The following is a 20,506-nucleotide window of genomic DNA, read 5'->3' on the forward strand; positions in this document are numbered from 1 at the left end:
CGGTCTTAAAAACTCATCTGTTCTTTCCCCCAGGCTTTTGCTAAACTTTCCGCCATCTTTTCCAAGTTTACAGTATCCGGGAACTGGAAATAAGATACTTTTGACGAATGCGGGTCAAGTCCAGCGCGCCCTAAACTTCCGCCCGCCAGCAGTCTGACCCTAGGCACACGCCCGACTCGGCACCGCGACCTCTTCAGGCGCAGCCGGGCTTCTGGACCCGCCTTCCTCGAACGCGAGGGAGACGTTTGCGCACGCGCGCGCCGAGGGCCTACATCTCCCATAGGCTCTGCGCCTCGCAAGGGCCGGCCTTGGTCGCAGAGGACTACACTACCCAGCAACTCCTTGCAATAGGCGTTTATCGGGGGGTTAGGGGGGGCGCCAGTACAACCATTGGTTTAGCGTCTGTCGGAAGCTGTGCTGTGATTGGCCTGGAAACCCGTCAGTTACCGCCAAGCTCAGTTAAGTTTTACTGTTAGACTGCGCGAGGGGGGAGAGACGAGCGACAGGAGCCGCGCCCTCTCAGCCCGGTGAGTGACCTCTGCCTCCGCCCTCTCGCTGTCCGCTTGGAGACTTGCACCCTCATTCCCTGGGGGCGACCACACGCGCAGGTACTCACGCGGGGGCGGGGGCCGTGCCCACACGTGAGGCGTCTGACCTGAGAAGCATCTTCAGGGACGCAGGAAGCTTAACCCTGGACACACCCGGGGCACCTGTCTGTACAGTCGGGTGCACGCCTCGCGGGCGTTTTCTTGGAGCCGGGGTACAAACACAAGCCCTGGAGCACATGTGGACACCGGTGTCCATACGCGGGGACATCTGTAGAGACCCTCGGCTGAGCACGTGGGCTCAGGGGCACACGCGCTTACCGCGGGGCTCCTGCATATCTGAACCCCAGGGGCTCCCGCAGTGAAAACGGCGTGGCGAAAGCAGACACACACCCACCCCACACACACACCTGCCTTTGTTCACTCCAAGGCACCCCTCCCACCATCTGATACTTTATTATATCATGCTTATAATCATGTTTCATGTTTATTTTGTCTCTAGATAAATATCAAGGCTTTTTGGTACAAGAAGGAAATTCTGAGCAAGCAGAAAAAGTAAGGCCACTAATGAATTGTATTCAGCAAGCCCTTTCACGTGTGTAAGACTTTTACCTTTTTGATAGAGCTTATCATATATAGTCAGGGCAATGGCACCCCACTCCAGTACTCCTGCCTGGAAAATTCCATGGGCTGAGGAGCCTGGTAGGCTGCAGTCCATGGGATCGCTAAGAGTCGGACAGGACTGAGCGACTTCACTTTCACTTTCCACTTTCATGCATTGGAGAAGGAAATGGCAACCCACTCCAGTGTTCTTGCCTGGAGAATCCCAGGGGCGGGGGAACCTGGTGGGCTGCCGTCTATGGGGTCGCACAGAGTCAGACACGACTGAAGAGACTTAGCAGCATCATATATAGTATCTTGCATGATCCTCCCAGGAATCTCGTTAGGCGGGGCCACTGTCATTCCCATTTTTCAGAAGAAAAACTGAGCCTAGGTTAAATAAACCTGCCCACGGTACATGAGCGAATCAGAAATTTGAACTCAGGCTTCTTGATCTGAGGTTTAAGATTATGACCAGCTATGCAGAGCTACTTATTTATAGAAGTGCACTTTCCCTCCCTGACAGCAGGGAACTGACAGTGTTCTGTGTGACCCGAGCAGTCTCTGGGTGACCTGTGGAGAGACTGTGTCTCTCATTCACCTGCTTCACATTTAAACTGCTCCTCACAGGTGCCCTGGGAGTCGCAGCTTGAGTTAGCATCAAAGAGTACTTGATGGGAAAACCGAGGTCTCCTTTGAGGGTCTGGGGAAAAGTTACCAAGGGGCAGGCACATTTCTGGCAGGGGGTGGGAGGTTTCATACCATTAGTATTTTGGGTTTTTTTTTTTTTCCACGCTGCAAGGCTTGCAGGATCTTAGTTCCCAATCAGCGATCAGACCTGGGCCCCAGCTGTGAAAGTGCCGAGTCCTAACCACTGGACTGCTGGGGAAGTCCCGCATTAGACCTTGAATAAGATATTATTTTACAATACCTTGCCAGTCGAGCCCCATGGATGTGCCTTGTTAATTTTAAGGATGGATTGGAGTGCTATTTTGGTAGTTTCAGAAAAGTGAGGACTTGGGAAGATGAAAGGAGAAAAAGAAACAATAGCAGGGTGGAGGGGGTCACTGTGCACCCTGACTCTCCTGTTCCTAAAAGTATTCAAAAGTGAAAGCGAGTCGCTCAGAGTGGGGAGCCTTTCCCTTCTCCAGGGGATCTTCCCAACCCAGGGATGAAACCCAGGTCTCCTGCATTGCAGGCGGATTCTTTACCAGCCTTGCCACAAGGTATTCAAGAACTAGGTTAATTCTGAAGTCTCTCTCTCTTTTTTAAATAATTGTTTATTTTATATACTTAATTTTTGGCTGTGCTGGGTCTTTATTGCTGCACGTGGGCTTTATCTGCTTGCAGTGAGCAGTGCTGGGTGTGGGCTTCTCACTGCAGTGGCTTCTCTTGTGGAGCGCGGGCTCTAGGGCGAGGGGCTTCAGCCATTTCGGCCCATGGGCTCAGGAGTTGCAGCTCCCAGGCTCTAGAGCACAGACTCGGAAGTTGTGGTGCGCCAGCCTAGCTGTTCCTCGGCATGTGGGATCCTCCCGGATCAGGGATCAAACCCATGTCTCGTGCACTGGCAGGCAGATTCTTTACCAGTGAGCTACCAGGGAGGCCCTGAAGTCTCTTTGGAAATCATTTTATATTTTGTTTTAACTGGGGCTTGGGAGGCTGGGGGTGGGGCATAATGAATTCAGTCCATATAGAAGAAGGGAGACCTGGCCTCCCTCTTCCCTTGCCAGCTCTCCCCCAGAGGTAACCTCACCAGCCTGTCGGGGTGTGTGTCCTTGCAGACTTTCCCCCATTCTTTATACGTTGGTACAGTGAAAGTCGCTCAGTCGTGTCGGACTCTTTGTGACCCCTGGGCTATACAGTCCATGGAATTCTCCAGGCCAGAATACTGGAGTGGATAGCCATTCCCTTCTCCAGGAGATCTTCCCAACCCAGGGATCGAACTCAGATCTTCTGCATCGCAGGCGGATTCTTTACCAATTGAGTGCATGTATATCTTGCTGTTTTTCTTCTGCAAAAGAGTGGCTCGAATTCTAGTGGGGAGGAGAGGCAAGAAACGGATAGAATCAATGTTCAGTATGTAAATGCTCTAAAGAAGAATAAAGCAGGATAAGGAGAGGATGTGGGCTCTGCTTTGGGGGGTTGTTTCAGGAGGGCTGCTCTGGCGAGTGTGAGCAGGGACCCTAAGCACTTGCTCTAGTGTTTATTCTTTATCTCTCCCGTTTAGCTTGAAGCTGATGGACGTTGCATGGGCCAGAGGCAGGGATGGTGGGCTATGACCCCAAAGCAGACGACAGGGATATCTCCAATGTTGAAGTGGCCGTGGCTGGGTCTGTGTCCGGACTTGTCACTCGGGTGCTGATCAGCCCCTTGGACGTCATCAAAATCCGCTTCCAGGTACCCTTTCCTGTGTTATCCGTGTAATGGGCTGGAGGACCAATTCACTCTCTTTTGCCAAAGCAGCTCCTGGGGCTTGGAGTTTTGTGAAGGAGAAGCGCTTTATTGCCATCTCTGAAATTCCTCCTGCCCACCCCCGCCCACCCCCATCATCCTGACCATTTCCATTTTGATACCTAGCTTCAGATTGAGCGCCTGTCTCGCAGTGACCCCAATGCAAAATACCACGGAATCCTGCAGGCCGGGAGACAGATTTTGCAAGAGGAGGGCCCAACAGCGTTCTGGAAAGGGCACATCCCAGCCCAGCTTCTCTCCATAGGCTATGGAGCTGTCCAAGTAGGTGGCAGGGGAAGTGGCCAGGCCTCTGGGGTCACGTTGCACAATGGGGGAACCGGGGGTGGTAGGGTGGGCACCCGAGCCGCCCGGGGTAAGGCAACAGGAGGTAGTCACACACTTCCCACTTGCCTTGGTGGGGAAGCTACCTGGCAAATGGAAGACATAGACCAGAAGCATCCCCTTCCCCACGTCTCCCAAGCCTGGGGACTTGGCACCCACAGAACATGAGGCATTGCGTCCAGAAGACTGTCTTGATGCCAGGCCCAGAGGGGCTTGGTAGATGGCAGTACAAACACTTTTCATTTTTTAAAGTAGCATTTTCACGTCTGTGCTTCCTGTGAACTTCCTGGCAGCGCCGTGAGGAAGGTGCAGCAGGCATTTCGTGGCTCACAGAGAGGCTGAGCGAGCTGCCTGAGGCCACACAGCCCGTAGGTGGTGAGGCTAGGCTCCGGGTCCAGGCTTCTCGTCTGTTCGCATTGTTCAGCTGAGTGCCGGTTTACCCTCAGCGTGTAGTGTGTAGTTGTACAGAGGTGGTGATGAGATAGCCAGCCCTGCACCACGCTAACTGGGGGCCTGGGAAAGCGCGTCACTTCCGCTGTCTCACAGCAGTCCTTCGGTAGGCTCTGTTGTCACCCCCATTTTACAGAAGCCAAGAGAGCGTAAATAATTAGCCCAGCCAAAGTCGCTAGGTGGAAAGTGGCCGAGCCAGGACTCCCAGCCCGGCGGCCAGCAGCAGAGCTGCCCTGCCTGTTCTTCCTGTGACATCACAGGGGTCGCTCAGGTCACATGCTCTGCAGCTCTCGCCCTGAGCCAGCGCGCAGACGCTGCATGCTGGTGGGTTCATGCAGCGACATGTGCTCTCAGCACCCCGAGCTTCTGCGAGTTGGATAGAGAAGCATCTGAGCCCAAGGGGGGCTTCCACCATGGAATATGTAATGTATGGAATTCTCCCAATGGAATTTCAGCTCCAGGGTCACGGCTCGCTGCACTGAAAGGGTGCCCAGCCTAGAATCAGACAATGGCCATCTTTTCTCAGTTGTCAGGAAACTAAGTGATGAATAGAATTTTCTTTCCTTTCTTTTTCTTTCTTTTTTTGGTCTCACTCTGTGGCTTGCAGGATCCTAGGTCCCCAACCAGGGATTGAACCCAGGGCCATGGCAGCTAGAGCACTGAGTCCTAACCACTGGACCTCCAGGGAATTCCTGAGTAGAATTTTCTTTTTTTTTTTTTTGCTCCCTTATGTGCTTGTTTATTTTAACTTGCATCCAAGATGATAGAATGATGCCAGGAGCTGAATATAGAATTCATTTTAAAAAATACCCTCCAATTCTTAGCTGCTGAAGGATGTCAGAGATAAGTCTAAAATCGTGAACTCTTGTCCGTTACTTTAGACAACTCACAGTCTAGTTTCTGAGTAGAATTTTCTGATATAAAAACTCCCTCGCATATTTCTTTAGCCCTTGGGTGTTTGGCTCTGCTCAGAGCGAAAGGGCACAGGTTCCGTGTTTATTGAATTCTGTCCCTGCTCAAGGAGAGCGTCTCCTGGTCACGGGTGGAGGGGAAGCGTCCGGGGCTGTTTGTCCATGACACTGCCACGCACCCTTGCAGTTTTTGTCGTTTGAAGCGCTGACCGAGCTGGTGCACAGGGCCAGCGTGCGCGATGCCCGCGACTTCTCCGTGCATTTCTTGTGCGGCGGCCTGTCCGCCTGCGTGGCCACCCTCGCTGTGCATCCCGTGGACGTGCTGCGCACCCGCTTTGCAGCTCAGGGTGAGCCCAGGGTGAGTGGCCAGGTCAGAAAAGGGGTGCCCGAGGGATGGGGGGGTGTGCCAGGGTGGGGGCCCTTTTCCTTAGAGGGAACAAAGCTGGGGGAGGGGAGCGGGGGTCTTCAGGCCCTTCAGCCTGTCCCCGAAACTGTGGCTGCTCTCAGCACCAGACAAGGTGCTCACAGCCTCCTGAGGGGACGCAGAACCTGGCGGGGAAAGAGAACAAATACCAAATGGCCTTCCTCTGAGGCCCAGCCCTTTCGTGCAATCCGAAGGCGAAAGCCTTCAGTATAGCTGCCAGCATCTGGGAGCAAGTGTGAAGAGGGCCTCCCTGCCTGGGGCAGACTTTTCCATCAGTCCCCCTTGGTCAGTGCGGTGCCTTGTGGTCCCCACAGGCAGGCAGAGTCAGCCCCGCTGGACCCCTGCAAAGAATATATAGGATATATGTCGAACAGAAGTATACTTAAAAAACAACTGTCCGTGATCTCCATGCATGAAGATTGCATTTTGACAGTTTAAGAAGGGTTAAGTATATGCATGGGTTGCCCTGGTTGCTCAGTGGTACAAAATCCGCCTGCCAGTGCAGGAGGCTCGGGTTCAATCCTTGGGTTAGGAAGATCCCCTGGAGAAGGAAATGGCTGCCCACTTCTGTATTCTTGCCTGGAAAATCCCATAAACAGAGGAGCCTGGCGGGCTAGAGTCCATGGGGCCACAAAAGAGTCAGATGGGACAGCTTGCAGGCACGCACGCTGTGAATTATAAACGGATCATCCAAGGTGGATTTCACACCTTTCGCAGTCCCGCACATTTCTGTGCACTCCTTGGGAAGCCCGTGGTGTAAATAGCCGGAAGGGGAGCCTCTGGGCAATCCCACCCTGGGAGTTTTGGCCCAGCATTTTCTTTGTCGTCGTGGCAGGAGAAGTAACACCCCTGGTAGCTGGTTTCTAGGCTCGGGGAAATATACCTGGCGGGCTGGGTTTTCGGGCTGAAATAGCCTCGTTCATCATCACACGTGTGGTGTCCAGGTCTATAAAACCCTGCGAGACGCCGTGGTGACCATGTACAGGACCGAAGGCCCCTTGGTCTTCTACAAAGGCCTGAACCCCACCTTGATCGCCATCTTCCCCTACGCGGGGTTCCAGTTCTCCATCTACAGCTCCTTGAAGCGCGCCTACGAGTGGGCCTTGCCGGCCGAAGGCAAGAAAAACGGTGAGACCACCCTCCCGGGAAAGGGGATCTGGGTCTCACTCCCCCACCACCACTCCCCAGCCATAGCATCTCTTTCTGAGTCAGGTAGGAAGGAAGGCTTTCCTCCAGCAGCTAGGAACACCGCAGACCTCTGAACCCCCCGCTCTAGTGCCGCCAGCAAAACAAATCCGTTCACTCACAGATTACTTTGTTTCTCTCGGCTCTCGCCACTGTTATCTCTGGCCACCGGTCATGGTTTTCATTTTTGTCCAAGGTCCAACTTGCAGACAGCCTGGTTTTGTTTAGTGTTTGGTTTGGTTTTCATTTGGGGAAGCCAGGGAAGGGCACAGGCATCCTGTTCCCTCCCGAGCATGACCCAGGTCACGTGGCAGAGCCTGCAGGCCCCGAATGCCTCCCGCTGGGGCGACGCGTGTTCCGGGCTCACGCCCCTTCTGCCACCAGCCTGTCCAGCCTGCAGTCCACCGCCCGCCATCCTTGATGAAAGGGACCGCGTCTGGTTCTCTCTCTCCTGGGTTAAATTCTGAAATCGAGGATGCCTGTAGGGTTTTGTTTTAAGGCCCCGAATTAGAAGGTATAACCTTGACGTTTACCTTACATTGAATTTCTCTCCTTTCTCCCCACTCCATCCCACATCTCTGGTCCAGGGAACTTCAAAAACCTGCTTTGTGGCAGCGGAGCTGGCGTCATCAGCAAGACCCTCACGTACCCGCTGGACCTCTTTAAGAAACGGCTGCAGGTTGGAGGGTTTGAGCAGGCCCGAGCCTCCTTTGGCCAGGTGAGCCGTACCCCCGCAGACAGCTCTGATCCTGGCCGCCCACCGGGCATGTGAAGGAGCAAGGGTCAGTTCCCCCAGCCCTCTCACCCCCAGCCTGGCCCTGGTGTCCATGGAAATGTAATCAGTGCTCGCCTTGGGGAGCACATGCACTAAAATTGGAAGGATCCAGAGAGGATCAGCATGGCCCCTGAGCAAGGGTGACATGCAAATTCATGCAGTGCTCTGGATTTTAAAAAAAAAATCGATCTAAGAGAGAATTGGAAAATTTGAGGATTATAACCCAGGAGGAGCATCTCAGAAAGCTCTGAGAACTGTCTTGCCTGCTGGATGTTGAGACACAGTTTAGGTTAAGTTTTTTTTTAGACAGAGGGCTGTGCATCAAATATTATTGACAGTTTACATAATCCGGATCTAAGCACCATCGTAGCGGGTCATGTGACCCCTTACAAGATCAAGAAGGAACGTTGTCTTTAAGGAGTTGCCTTGTCGATGCTGGGAGAATGTTGCTGTCTATGGTTGGGCAGGTATTCCCGCCGATGGGAAAGGTCTGGTCAACACAAAATACAGATAACGTGATGCACAGTGCAGGGAGAGGGTGGCCAAAGAGCGGAGAAGGATTTTTATGTTTAGATTTGTCTTGTCTAATTTAACCTCGCACCGGGGACCCCTGAGCACATGGAAGCCCCGGGCAAAGCCCTGCGTGTGTCGGGCACCATGCAGAGACGTGGGGGAAGGCGCACTCAGCCTCTGTCTTACAAGCGTGCGGTTCGTTTGGGGACCAAGAGTTTACTCACATAAGAAAGGTCCCCAAGATATAAAGAACACAGAGAAGCAGGCTCATACTGGTGTATGGGGTTCTTTGCTTTATGCTGTAGATGTCCCAGGATAGGGGTGAATTAAATCTGACCAACTAAATTATATTTTAAATGCACTAGAAGGGTTTGCCATCAGAGAAGCCCCGTTGTGGGTAATTCTGTAATGTTAATAGTCATTCCTTAATCTGCTTCGATTTTCACATACTGGGTTTTCATCTGCTCCTTGTGGCGCGCTGATTTTGTGAAAGGCCAGGGTGGTAGGCAGTGGGGCAGTGCGGGGTGGAAGGCAGGGCTGGGTGACTTCTGGGCTTCTCCCTCTGGAACCTGGGACCCTGGGATGTCACAGCAAGAAGATGTCACAGCACAACGTGACTGACAGACAGCAGAGGAGCGAGAGGGCATGGAATGGGAGTCAGGAAGGGAAGAGTGCACGCCTTACTCAGGGAGAGAGAAAGAAGTGGGTTTACAAATTATGGTACAGTTTCTTTGTAGAAAACTTCAGAGATGTTAGACAAAAAGGAAGATAAAATCCCAGGTAAATCCAACACCACCCACCCCGAGAAGATCACACAGAACCTTTAGCTGTAGTAGTTCTCTCTCTTCCTTCCTCTCTTTCTCTGTCTCCCTTCCTTTCCCCCCTCTCTTTCTCTTATTGAAGTATACTCAATTTGCAATACTAAGTTAGTTTCAGGTGTATAGTGTAGTGATTCAACATTTTTATAGTTTATATTCCACTTAATTATAAAATAATGGCGACATTTCCCTGTGCTGCACAGTATATCCTTTTGCTTATTTATTTATTTCTTGGCTCTGCGTGGAATCTGTTTCCCAACCAGGGATCAAACCCGCACCGCTTGCAGTGGAAGCATGGTCTTAACCACTGCACCTCCAGGGAGGTCCCACGTAATTTATTTTATAGGGGTTTGTTTGTACCTCTTAATCCCCTGCCCCTCGCCTGCTCCTCCCCGCGTCCCTCTAGTTACCAGTAGTTTATTTTTTTAGATTCCACACATTGGTGATAACACACACCATTTCCCTTTCTCTGACTTATTTCACTAAGCATAACATAACACCCCCTGGGTCCATCCACGCTGCTGTTTTGTTTCTTTGCAGAAGAAAACGTGGACATTTTAACAAAAATGGGGTTGTACACAAGGTTTTATAACGTCCTCTTTCCACTTACCAACTTGGTTTGAAGAGATGGTTTGAATTTGGACAGGGAGAGCTGGTGAGAGACCAGGACACAGGAGGGAGGCCCTGCTCCCAACGGAGATGTAGTGTGAGTAGGCGTGGCTGGAGGGGGGCCGTGTGAGTGGACCAGTGGGCGATAAAGGCAGATCAGGGAGGGATGCTGAGGCCAAATGGTGGAAGGCCCTGAACACCAGGCCACGTGGCTTGGACTGGATTCTTCATCATCATTGTCGGGAGTTCCTGAAGCTTTGGGGGTTGAGCAAGGCTTGAGCCGAGCTGTGTCTTAGGGACACAGCAGCTGTCTGTGGTCAAGTGGAGGTGGCCAGCCTGGTGACACCTGTCAGGCTCAGAGCTCACAAGGACCAGATTCAGATCTACTGCCCAAGGTGGGCAGGGAGTGATGGGGCACACGGTCAGAGCACCTCTGGGAAGAGGGTCCAGAGCTCTCACTGGGTCCTTAAGAGCCTCAGTCCGTGGGAACTTCCCCGGCAAAAAGGAGCTCTGTCCAGTGCTGATTTCCACGCCCCTCCTCTGTGAAGCCTGAATTAGCCCAGCTGGAAGAGAAAGAATGAGGTTCACTTCTTCCGTCTCCTTGGCATTCATTCCTTCTTCCAGCAGCTATCTGCTGGGAGCTTGAACGTGCCAGGCCCTGTGTTGACAGAAGAACAGAGCTCACATCCACGTGTCCACCCCCTGCTCTCTCCTCAACCAGGGTACCGTTCCTCTCCCCAGGTGCGGAGCTACAAGGGCCTCCTGGACTGCGCCGGGCAGGTGCTGCGAGAGGAGGGTGCACAGGGCTGCTTCAAAGGCCTGTCCCCCAGCCTGCTGAAGGCCGCCCTCTCCACTGGCTTGGTGTTCTTCTGGTACGAGCTCTTCTGTAACTTCTTCCATCACATGAGGAAGGCAGACAGCTAGCCTCGAGGGCAGGAAGGGTGGCCTGTGGTCTTCCCCTCCTGGAAGTAGGCTCGATCAACGGTCTCCTGTTGCACAGAGAGGCGCTGCCTGGTCCTTCCCTCCAGGACAGCTGTCTCGGGCACGAAGAGCCATTGGGATTCCACTGGAAGGGCACCGGGAGGCCCATCAGGAGGAGCTGGACGTTCGTCCTCTGTCTGGCAGACACTGGGGGCAGCAGCTGCCCACCTGCTGAGCCCAGCTGCCCAGAGAGCCCTCCTGACTCTGAGCAGGGCCACAGGGTGAGCGTGAGGCTGGGACTGGGCCCCGTACAGGGTCCCCACGCTTACTCCCACCACCTATTTAATAGACGTTAAAGCTGAAAGCAGTCTTTCCCCTCCACCTTCCCTACCAAATCACATCCCTCCTCCCAAAGCTGGAGGAAGGGAGCCCTGCCTTCCCTGCATTCTACTTTGCTCCGCAGTTGTGTCCCTCAGGCAGCTCTGTTTCTAGTTCTAGGGGAAGAATCCTAGAAGTAGCTGAATTGGTCTCTTTATGTAAAAACTCCACCATACTCAGATCTCCATGTCTATAAAGGCACCGCTCAGGCTGTTCTCTCCCTGGGTGGGACTGGTCCCAGCCCGTGGGCCTCTAGGGAAAGCTGATCCCAGCGGCGCCACTGGCAGTGGGGGTGTGCTGACGGGGCGGGGGTGTGGGTAAAGGCAGCAGCCCTCTGCCTCAGTCTCCCAGGATCACTCTCTTGCTGGAGGCTGGGTTAGCCCTCCTGAGTGGGTGGGAGCTTAGGCTGGGCCAGTGGGCATCAGCTGCCCGCTTGTGAGCTCCTGGGTCCAGCATGGCCTGCAGGAAGGGGTTGAGCAGGCCGCCTGCTGTGGGGACCCCCGGTGCCCAGGCAGTTGCCAGGCACAGGAACCCACAGTCTAGACACAGCCAGTGGTACGAAAGGAGAAGAGAGTCACAGAAAAACCACTCCCTGGGAAGCATGGCCCTAGAGGTTGGCTGTGCAGGGGGAGCCCCGCGCAGGACTGCTCCCCTGACCTCACCTCGGCTCTAGCTCCAGCCTTTGCACTGACAGCCGAGGAAGGTGGCAGCGAGGAGCAGCTGTGGGTGAGCGTCATGGCTCTCCCGGGGTCCTGGGCCTGTTCTCACCATTACCGTGTCCTTTCTGGTCTGGTACCTGGAATCCTGGAACCTCCATGCCCTTGGTTGCTGATTATGAAGGTCCACGTGTGGCTAGAGGGTGTCTGGCAGTCAAGGCTTGCGGCTGCCCAAGGGGGCCGCTGTCCGAATGTATTTTTTGATATCCATGGAAGTAAACTTTATTCTCTTCAGCTCTCTGCTCATTGGTTTTCTTTCTCAGCAGCTGAGGTTCTCTTCCTCGATCCATTTTCTGGTGACCACTTTGGCAGCTCTGTGAGCAGGAGAAGCGAGCCCTGGATACAGAAATCACCATCAACACATCTTTCTTGTCCAAGCTACAGGAAAAGGCAGTTCTTTCCCAGCCTCTCCTGTATGCCTTCCTGCGGTGCAGGGTTGACCTCCGACCTGGCCCTGTGTGGGCTGCTGAGCCCACACCTCTCCCCAAGCCCAGACCAGGACAGACTGAGCCAGGCACTTGCTCATCCATCAGTCAGGACGTGGATGTGTTTACTCAGTCATGTCTGACTCTGTGACCCAGTGGACTGTAGCCTGCCAGGCTCTGTCCATGGGATTCTCCAGGCAAGAATACTGGAGTGGGCTGCCTTTTCCTTCTCCAGGGGATCTTTCCCCACCCAGGGATTGAACCTGGGTCTCTTGCATTGCACGCAGATCCTTTGCCGTCTGAGCCCCCGGGGAAGCTCAATGTCAGGGTCACACTCCCAACTCCTGGGGCACCAAAAGTTGGCAAACGGACCCCTTTCTCTTGGGTTGATTCATTGATTGTCAATTTATTTTACCAATATCGTTTGTACTTGGAGTGGGGCTTCGTGGAACTCGATCTAGCCCTGACGGCTTCCTCGCCTTCTCTACCTCGGGTAGGGGCGGTGGGGCGCGGAGCCCGGGCCTACCGCCTGTGAGTTCGGCCCCTCCTGCCGTCTGCTCTGCGCTCCCACCTTGCTCCCTGCGCCTGCCGCCCGGGCTGCGGACCACGCCCCCCGCAGGCCCCTCCTACGCCGCTGGCCGGCCCGGTTCCTGACCCGGTTTTAACCTCAGCCCCGGCGTGGGGCGGGGCAGGGTGGGTGCCACTGCTCAAGACCGAGGGCTTCACGCAGGTCGAGGAGCAGGTCCGACCCAGCGCCTGCGAGCCGGCGTGGTCCCGGACAGGCCCGGGGAGAACGAGGTGAGGAGAGGAAGGGGGCGGTGGGGGCACGGGTCGCGGGCGTCCTGCGCCGTCCCACGCCGGGAACCTCTGAGCTAGCGCGGCCTGCTGGCGTGGGCAGCGTCGTCGGGGCTCCGGCAGGGGGCGCTCGTACGATGCCCCACCCAGGCCCCGCCCCTCCGCCCGAGGCCCCGCCCCGCCGCCCGAGGCCCCGCCCTGCCGCCCGAGGGCCCCCCCCACCCCAGCGCTAGGAAATGACCTCAGCGGCGCGAGGCGCCGGCGGCCCAGCCTGCAGCGCCGCGGACGCGGGGCGCGCGCACGATGTCGACCGAGCGGCCTTCGGGCACGCGGGCGCGGCGCCGACGCGGCAGGTGGGTCCCCGGCTCTCTCGCCACCCCTACAGCTCGTGGGACACCGGACGGCGGGCTCCACTGAGCCGCCGGGAAGAGCATTCCGGACTTAGGAAAGCTGCCCAGGTCTGGAGACCCTTAAGATCCGCTCCTTTGGCCGGGAGGAGAGGCACCGAGTTCGGAGGGGAGACTCCAGCGGGGACCACCTTTGGGGGCCATGTCACCGCTCCCCCCTCCTTAAGAGGAAGGCTCAGAATGGAGCTCAGGACTCTCAGCACTGTCCCCCTCGTGAGAAGGCAGGGCCAGGTTTCTTGCCCCTCGGGAGGCCAGTTTAACCAGTCCGTCCCGGGGAGAAACTGGCTGGTACAAGGGGAGTCAAGGCGGCACCCAGCTCTCTGGCCGGCCCCAGCCCGGGACTGGGCTTTCTGGGGTGAGGACGCTGACATAAGGGAGAGGGTTGCGGAGAGGGGCTTCGAACCCTGCTGGGACAGATGCCCACAGCCTGGAGCCCCGGCCCTCTCACTCGCCGGGAGCCGTGGCGGACCAGTAGCTTCTGGGTCGTCTTATACAGGCGAGGAAAATGTCTGATATCCACGCATCCACCCCCTCATCTCAGTGCACCCGATCCCACCCCAGCTTTGGTATCAGCTGAGAATAACTCTGAGGCAGACTAGAGGGCAGACACATTCACCCTTCATCTCTTTACTCTTGTGTAATCCCAGAGACTATCAGGATTCTTTAACTGAGCAGCAGGTGCCTGGCTGGTGCCCAGTCTCCACTAGAAGCCAAGCTTGGTGGGCGCCCAGCCAACCCCTGAATGCCATGGACTGCCCAGCCCTATCCAGGGCCCATAGGGCTGAGAGCCCTGCCTCCGCGTTCCACACCTAAGACCTCTCCATTCGCCTCTCCCCCCACCCAGGTGCTGTCCTTAGTCCCACCCCAGTAAAGAGCTGCTGCACCTGGATAGTCATGGGGGAGCCTGGTAAAGAGGAGTATAAAATCCAGTGTTTTGATGCAGAGACCCAGCAGCTGCTGAAGACAGCTCTAAAAGGTGAGCATGGGGAGCCCCCTGAGCCTGGCTCCAGAGCACCAGAGAGGGACAGGACCGGAGGACTGGGCTGACCCTGGGAATGCACCACCCTCTCCCTTCACTTTCTGAGAGCAGGAGTCCGCAACATAATTCTGGAACTGGAAGACATTTATGCCAGTATTTGGGAGTATGAATCATAGATCATAGTCACCCCTCAGATTGTAAAGTGTTTTTAAAGTACCCAGGAAAGGAGGGTGAGGCACAGAAAACCCAGTTCCTGCCCCTTAAGTCCTTACGCTGGACCTGGTTTCTGCATTGCTGCAGCCCCTCTCTTGAATATGCGGAGCTGCCTGACGTGGGACAGAAGATGGAGTGTTCTGCATGGCAGAGGAGCTCCACTAACTGTCCTGGGCCAAGGCCCTCCTGCAGCACTCAGGACAGAAGTTTGACTCAGCGAACGATTAGCAATGCCTGTAGCGTGCCAAGCTAAGCCTGCAGAGAGGCCCTCCCTGGCCTGTTTTTGTCAGGGATTCATGTATGTGTTGTAAGAACACTTTCTTCCGTAAAATGGCTGTCAGTGTTCCATCTTCAACCTAGTGCCAGGAAAAGACATGTCCTAAAAAAAACGAGCGCTGTTTGACTCTTTATCAGCCACACAACCCTGTTTTCTCTGATTGGGCCACCAGGAGCTCATGGCTGCAGCTGCTCCTGTGTGATGTTTCCTCTGTTTTCTGGTCTCTTTTTTTTTTTTTTGGCCACACTACATGGCTTGCAGGATTAGTTCCCTGACCAGGGATCCAACCTGCACTTCCTGCAATGGGAGCAGAGTCCTAAACACTGGACCTCTGAGGAATACCCCCTTCTGGTCTCTTTCAGTTCAGTTCAGTCGTTCAGTCATGTCCAACTCTCTGCGCCGCCATGAACTGCAGCACGCCAGGCCTCCCTGTCCATTACCAACTCCCGGAGTTTACCTGAACTCACGTCCATTGAGTCGGTGATGGCATCCAACCATCTCATCCTCTGTCGTCCCCTTCTCCTCCTGCCCTCAATCTTTCCCAGCAGTGGAAGTATATAATGGGAGTGCTCGTCAGTGAACACCTCAAATCCTTTAGAAGCAGGTGGAGGCGTATATAACTAAGCAGCTCTAGACTCCCCACCTGTCTTTACTCTAGATCCAGGTGCCGTGGACTTGGAGAAAGTGGCCAATGTGATTGTGGACCATTCTCTGCAGGACAGTGTGTTCAGCAAGGAAGCAGGACGCATGTGCTACGCCATCATTCAGGTTGGGTGGGGCTGGTAGAGAAGGGGAGATGCTTTGAGGAAGGTGCTTCTGAAGTGGGCAGAGGCCAGCAGGGCAGAGATGTGAAGGGCTGGCCTCAGAGGCAAGAGAGGAGGAGGACAGCAGGGAACTTGGCCTGGGAAGCTTGGGCCCTGGGACTGCCCTTCCCTTTCCCTGGCTCACAGGCAGAGAGCAAGCAAGCGGGCCAGAGTGTCTTCCGCCGTGGACTCCTCAACCGGCTGCAGCAAGAGTACCAGACTCGGGAGCAGCTTCGAGCCCGCTCCCTGCAGGGCTGGGTCTGCTACGTCACCTTTATCTGCAACATCTTTGACTACCTGAGGGTGAGGCCCCGCCAGCCACACCCCGTGCAGCAGAGGCGACCCACCTGTCTCCTGCGTCACTAAGCCAGTGCTCTGTTCCTGCTCTCCCCCCGCAGGTGAACAACATGCCTATGATGGCCCTGGTGAACCCCGTCTACGACTGCCTCTTCCGGCTGGCCCAGCCCGACAGCCTGAGCAAGGAGGAGGAGGTGAGTGGCCCTGGCACCGAAGACTGTGGAGATGGGCTCAACTTGTAATGCCTGCCCCCATCCATGGAGACTTTCACCTGTGGGGCAGGAACCTGGTGGGGGTGTTCATGGCCTGTTAGGGTTACAGGACAGGTGCTAGGTCTGGGATTTATCCAGAACACAGCACAGATAGAACCTCCTGGTTCAGAGGCTGTGTTCCCAGTAGGAAAGCAACTGTGGATACTGGTGGCCCAGAAACCAAACTGGAGTGGAGGGCGGGAGGGCAGGGGAGTGGGCCTGAGAAGCAGTTTGGGGACGGAGCCTTCCTCCACCTGGCCCAGGTGAGAGATCTGAGGCAAGTCTTTGAGCTTGTTCCTTTCACGTGAGGCAGAGACAGTGCCCACCAGGTCGTGTGAGGATGAAGGCGGGGAAACGTGTGCACAGGCCAAGCCTGGAGCCTGGCACACAGCGAGCTCTCAGTAAATGGCTGCTCTGTGTGACGGAGCCGTGCCTGGGGTCACCTCCCGCTGCCCCTGCAGGTGGACTGCCTGGTGCTGCAGCTGCATCGGGTCGGGGAGCAGCTGGAGAAGATGAATGGGCAGCGCATGGATGAGCTCTTTGTCCTGATCCGGGATGGCTTCCTGCTCCCAGCCGGCCTCAGCTCCCTGGCCCAGCTGCTGCTGCTGGAGATCATCGAGTTCCGGGCAGCCGGCTGGAAGACCACCCCGGCTGCCCACAAGTATTACTACAGCGAGGTCTCTGACTAGGCCTCCAGGCTTCCTCCCCAGCGGCGCCAGCCTTTGTTGTGCCCACCTTCCAACCTGGCAGCGGAGTCTTCACCTCTGCCAAAGACTTCTTCCCTTCCAGACTTTCAGGAGCACCCGAGATGTTTCCCACTTAATGCAGTGGCCCTGCCCTGAGCACCTTCCCTCCGAGTCCAGGGTTGGGGAAGACACAGGCACACCTGCCCTGCGGTCCCACCAGCCTTTCTCTCCCCTCACCGCTGACCTGGGAACTCCTGACAAGCACTGCCCTGTGGAACCACCGGTGCAATAGCTAGCTTGGTGCCTCAGATTCCCCATCTGTAAAATGGGTGCCCAGAGCCATTGGTGGGGACACTTAGGGATATCAAAGGGGATAAGCAGAGTCACACCAGAAACTGCTTTTTATACATTCTGTAAAGGACCACTTTAGAACCGAGCGTATTTCCTCCAGTTGGTTTTAATGAATCGTAATACCACATCACGTGTTACACCAGCTCAGGACGAGAATTTTCTAATAAACTCTTTCTGATACTAAAATTGCTTCTTCTCATATCACCCAAAGGTCCACCCCAAGCTGAAGGAAAAGAAGGCTGGGTGAGCCCTAGGTTTCTTAGGAAATCCAACTTCGTATGCCCCCTCTTTCCAAGGAGATGGGACAGAGAGAGCGAGTTCCAGCCTCCAAAGAAATGATGAACAGGCAGTAAACGTGTGGCTCCGTCCCTGGTAGGAGGCCCGCCTGGCCTTAAGAGGGAACGGCCCCCTTAACCCGCAGGCTCACACCGTTTCCGGCAGCAGAGCGTGCTGGTCTTCCCGACTCCTCGCGCACACTACCACCAGCGGTAGTGGGCCAGTGCGCGGTTGGCCTCGGCCATCTTGTGCATGTCATGCTTTCTCTTGATCACAGGGCCGCGGTTGCAGAAAGCCTCCAGCAGCTCCTGAGACAGCTTCTCCGGCATCAGCATCCGCCGGGGCTTCTTCTCCCTGCACTCAGTGATCATCCACTTCATGGCCAGGAAGCGGCGACGCCGCTCAGCCAGCGGAACGGGGACCTGGGCAAGACGGGACAGGGCAGGTTAGTCTGAGAACTTGCTAGGACTGCAGCCTCCTTGAGTAGGCACATGTCCACTCAGGGCCAGCCCTGGCAAGGGTGCTGAGGAGGAGGGCCTGACTGCTCCTCTCTGAGCTCCTCTCACCCCTGGCTGACCTCAGTGCAGCAGACATCACAGGCATTCATCAAACACTTCTTGAGCACTGGCCTTTTTCACCTCTAAAGGGAGTTCAGCCAAGTTGATAAAAGCACCACTGGGAAAAGCCCTGTCAGCTGGCATGACTTAGCCAACACAGATCATGAGCGCCTAGAAAACAGGTCCCTCTTGTCCCAAGAATCATTTGCCAGGCCCCTACTATGTGCCAGGTGCTACGCCAGACCCTAGGGACACAGGCACTGAGAAAGTCTCTACTCTGTGAGGTTTACACTGAAAAAGGAAAGACAAAACAAATATATATATTAAGGAAAAAAAGGAAAGAACACCCACTTATGACAACGAAGTATAATTAAATGCTAGCTTCCCTGGTGACTCACACAGTAAAGCCACCTTCTGCCTGCAATGCAGAAGACCTGAGTTCAATCCCTGGGTCAGGAAGATCTGGAGAAGGAAATGGCAACCCACTCCTAAAATCCTTGGCTGGAGAATCCCTTGGACAGAAGAGCCGGGCAAGCCCCAGTCCACAGGGTTGCAAAGAGTTGGACATAACTGAGCGACCAACACTTTACCTAGTTCATTTGAACAGTGATGAAGCGTCAGTCGAACACTACGTTAGACACTGATGTATAAAGATGAGGCATAAACATGGCTCCTCACCATCAGAAACTTACACCTTGGACACAGGATGCTGGACAGAAGGGGCAATGGGGGAAGTACTGTGGGCCTTCTAAAGAGGTCATGTAGATACTTTTTTGGCTCTCTTCCATCTTCTGCCTGTAATCTTTATACCATAGGACTGGGATAAGAAGACCTTGGCACTCTGCAGTCCCAAAAAAGCTATCAATCTTGGCCCAACTCTAAATACCCCCACTCTACCCCCACCGTTTGACACACGAGCAGTGCTGCTTTCCCATCCTGACCACGCACCTGGTAGAAGTGGCCCCCCTTGAGGATGGGTACCAGCCCAATCACAGGCTCACAGTTTTTCAGTGCTTGATGGAAGATGGTGTAAGGGTTGCGTTCAATGGTTGCTTGTTCCTCTGCAGAAGCAGCATGGTACTTCTCAAACTGCTTCCTTTTCACAGCTTCCAGGGTCTGCAAAGGGATACAGTGGAAGAGGATGCCCAGGGTCTCTAAAGGGTTCACCCAGCTGGGCTAGGACCCTGCCCTTTATTCCCATCATCCTGTTCTTACAGCTGCCCAACTATTCCCTTAGTACTTCTGAAACAAAAACCCTGGACCAGGACAGAAGAATGAGCTAACATTTGTAATGTGGGGCTGGGGGACGGCAGTGGTTGACTCCTGTAGGACTTCTTAAAGCCTCCACGCCCACATATAAATACAGAGAAACTCATTTTAATGACAGGTACAGAATCCATTGTTTTTTGTGTTAAGATAAAAAAGCCAAACACAAAGCTATGGGGAAAACAAAGATGACAGAGAGAGGTACTGTTTACCTGTGTCATGAGTGATCTGGCCAGAATTTTGTTTCCTCCTTTCATCATCATATTGGTGAATTTACTTTAAGAAGAAAAAGATGTTTAGGTTCCCAAGGCTGTCACTGTAGATCCTTCCGCCTTCCCCCGTATAGTCCCACTCTGTGGAACAAGTTTGTTTTCTGCTAACCTGATCACTGGGTCTTCAAACACAGAGCTTGTTTTCGTGGCTGGGGCAGCTTTAATAACCTGAGTCTTCCTGAGCTCCCGCTCATACGTCTCCTCCTCAGTCAGCTGGGCCAAGGGCTTGCGGTAATATTCCTTGTCAATCTGGGGATCCTGGTACTCAGGGCCATAGCGGCTCCACCTCACCTGGGTTAGCCTAGGGTGGGGGGAAGAGGAAGAAGAGGGCAAAAGCTGACTCAAGTGAAAAGGGTTGACTTAACAATAGGCACGTATGCCAAACCGCCGCCAAGCGAGCAGCGGGGAGACCGCCGGCCAAAGCTGAGCTGCAGTAATTCTGGCTCTTGTCCCAAGAGGTAGGAGGACCTCCCCTACAGAGGCCAGGAAAGTCTGCTCCTCAAGTGCCAACAGTAAGGCCAGGCTCCTGAACTTCAAAATAGACAATCCGCCTATGCATCTCTCCCCCCACCTCCCAGCAAAGAAAATCCCAGTTCTGAGTTTTTCAACAAGATCGCACTTTCAGTTCCAAGTGACAATTCCTCAGGCAGGGAGCAACTACTAAGCTTTCAGATTGACCCAAACTCACGGAGGGGGTTAAAGAGGATTGAACTCAGTTATCCCGGCCTCCCTGGCTCTCTCCAGGTCCCTGCGAGTCTTGCCTGTGGCCCCCTCTTTTCCTCCCCAGCAGGTCTCTCCGTGAAGACCCAAGAGGACTCCCAGCTGCCCGCCACCCTCTCACCCTGGAAGCCGCAGGACAGCTGTCCGCACGCCGAGAGCCAAACCGGACCACCCTCGCGAAACCTTCACCGTGGGGGCAGCCATCTTGGCTGCCAGCAGGACCCCACGGAGACTGCCCTCGGCGTGCCTGAGCGAGTGACTAAAGACGGGGGAAAGGAGCTAGTAGGGTCCTA

At 54.8% G+C, this 20,506-nt stretch overlaps 3 protein-coding genes and 1 non-coding gene across 8 annotated transcripts; 3 read left to right on the plus strand and 1 right to left on the minus strand.

Annotated features, from left to right (window-relative positions):
* Positions 1-437: 437 nt before the first annotated feature.
* On the plus strand, positions 438-11,872 carry SLC25A19 (solute carrier family 25 member 19). Of its 2 annotated transcripts, none has more exons than XM_061392859.1 (7): positions 438-527; positions 3,373-3,542; positions 3,723-3,878; positions 5,487-5,657; positions 6,668-6,851; positions 7,496-7,626; positions 10,365-11,872. In XM_061392859.1, the coding sequence occupies exons 2-7, from the start codon at positions 3,411-3,413 to the stop codon at positions 10,545-10,547; spliced, it is 957 nt and encodes a 318-aa protein (XP_061248843.1). In that variant the 5' UTR covers positions 438-527; positions 3,373-3,410; the 3' UTR covers positions 10,548-11,872. The 2 variants fall into 2 exon arrangements, with proteins under 2 accessions (XP_061248843.1, XP_061248842.1); XM_061392858.1 differs by lacking the exon at positions 438-527 and adding an exon at positions 1,126-1,144.
* LOC133233093 (U6 spliceosomal RNA) lies at positions 7,751-7,858 on the plus strand. The gene has a single exon (XR_009731574.1). It is a non-coding gene; the product is annotated as a U6 spliceosomal RNA (small nuclear RNA).
* MIF4GD (MIF4G domain containing) lies at positions 10,473-17,308 on the plus strand. 4 transcript variants are annotated; one of them, XM_061392865.1, is made up of 6 exons: positions 10,473-10,495; positions 14,110-14,241; positions 15,393-15,502; positions 15,685-15,840; positions 15,936-16,028; positions 16,547-17,308. In XM_061392865.1, the coding sequence occupies exons 2-6, from the start codon at positions 14,160-14,162 to the stop codon at positions 16,772-16,774; spliced, it is 669 nt and encodes a 222-aa protein (XP_061248849.1). In that variant the 5' UTR covers positions 10,473-10,495; positions 14,110-14,159; the 3' UTR covers positions 16,775-17,308. The 4 variants fall into 4 exon arrangements, with proteins under 4 accessions (XP_061248849.1, XP_061248847.1, XP_061248846.1 ...); XM_061392863.1 differs by lacking the exon at positions 10,473-10,495 and adding an exon at positions 12,780-12,861; XM_061392862.1 differs by lacking the exon at positions 10,473-10,495 and adding an exon at positions 13,129-13,211.
* On the minus strand, positions 17,211-20,418 carry MRPS7 (mitochondrial ribosomal protein S7). The gene is made up of 5 exons (XM_061392860.1): positions 20,335-20,418; positions 19,603-19,794; positions 19,434-19,497; positions 18,904-19,071; positions 17,211-17,820 (listed from the first exon to the last, which is right to left on the minus strand). Exons 1-5 carry the CDS (start codon positions 20,415-20,417, stop codon positions 17,599-17,601), a joined length of 729 nt encoding a protein of 242 aa, XP_061248844.1. The 5' UTR covers position 20,418; the 3' UTR covers positions 17,211-17,598.
* Positions 20,419-20,506: the final 88 nt, after the last annotated feature.

Source organism: Bos javanicus, chromosome 19 (assembly GCF_032452875.1).
Source record: "Bos javanicus breed banteng chromosome 19, ARS-OSU_banteng_1.0, whole genome shotgun sequence".
In the NCBI taxonomy this organism is placed as follows: domain Eukaryota; kingdom Metazoa; phylum Chordata; class Mammalia; order Artiodactyla; family Bovidae; genus Bos; species Bos javanicus.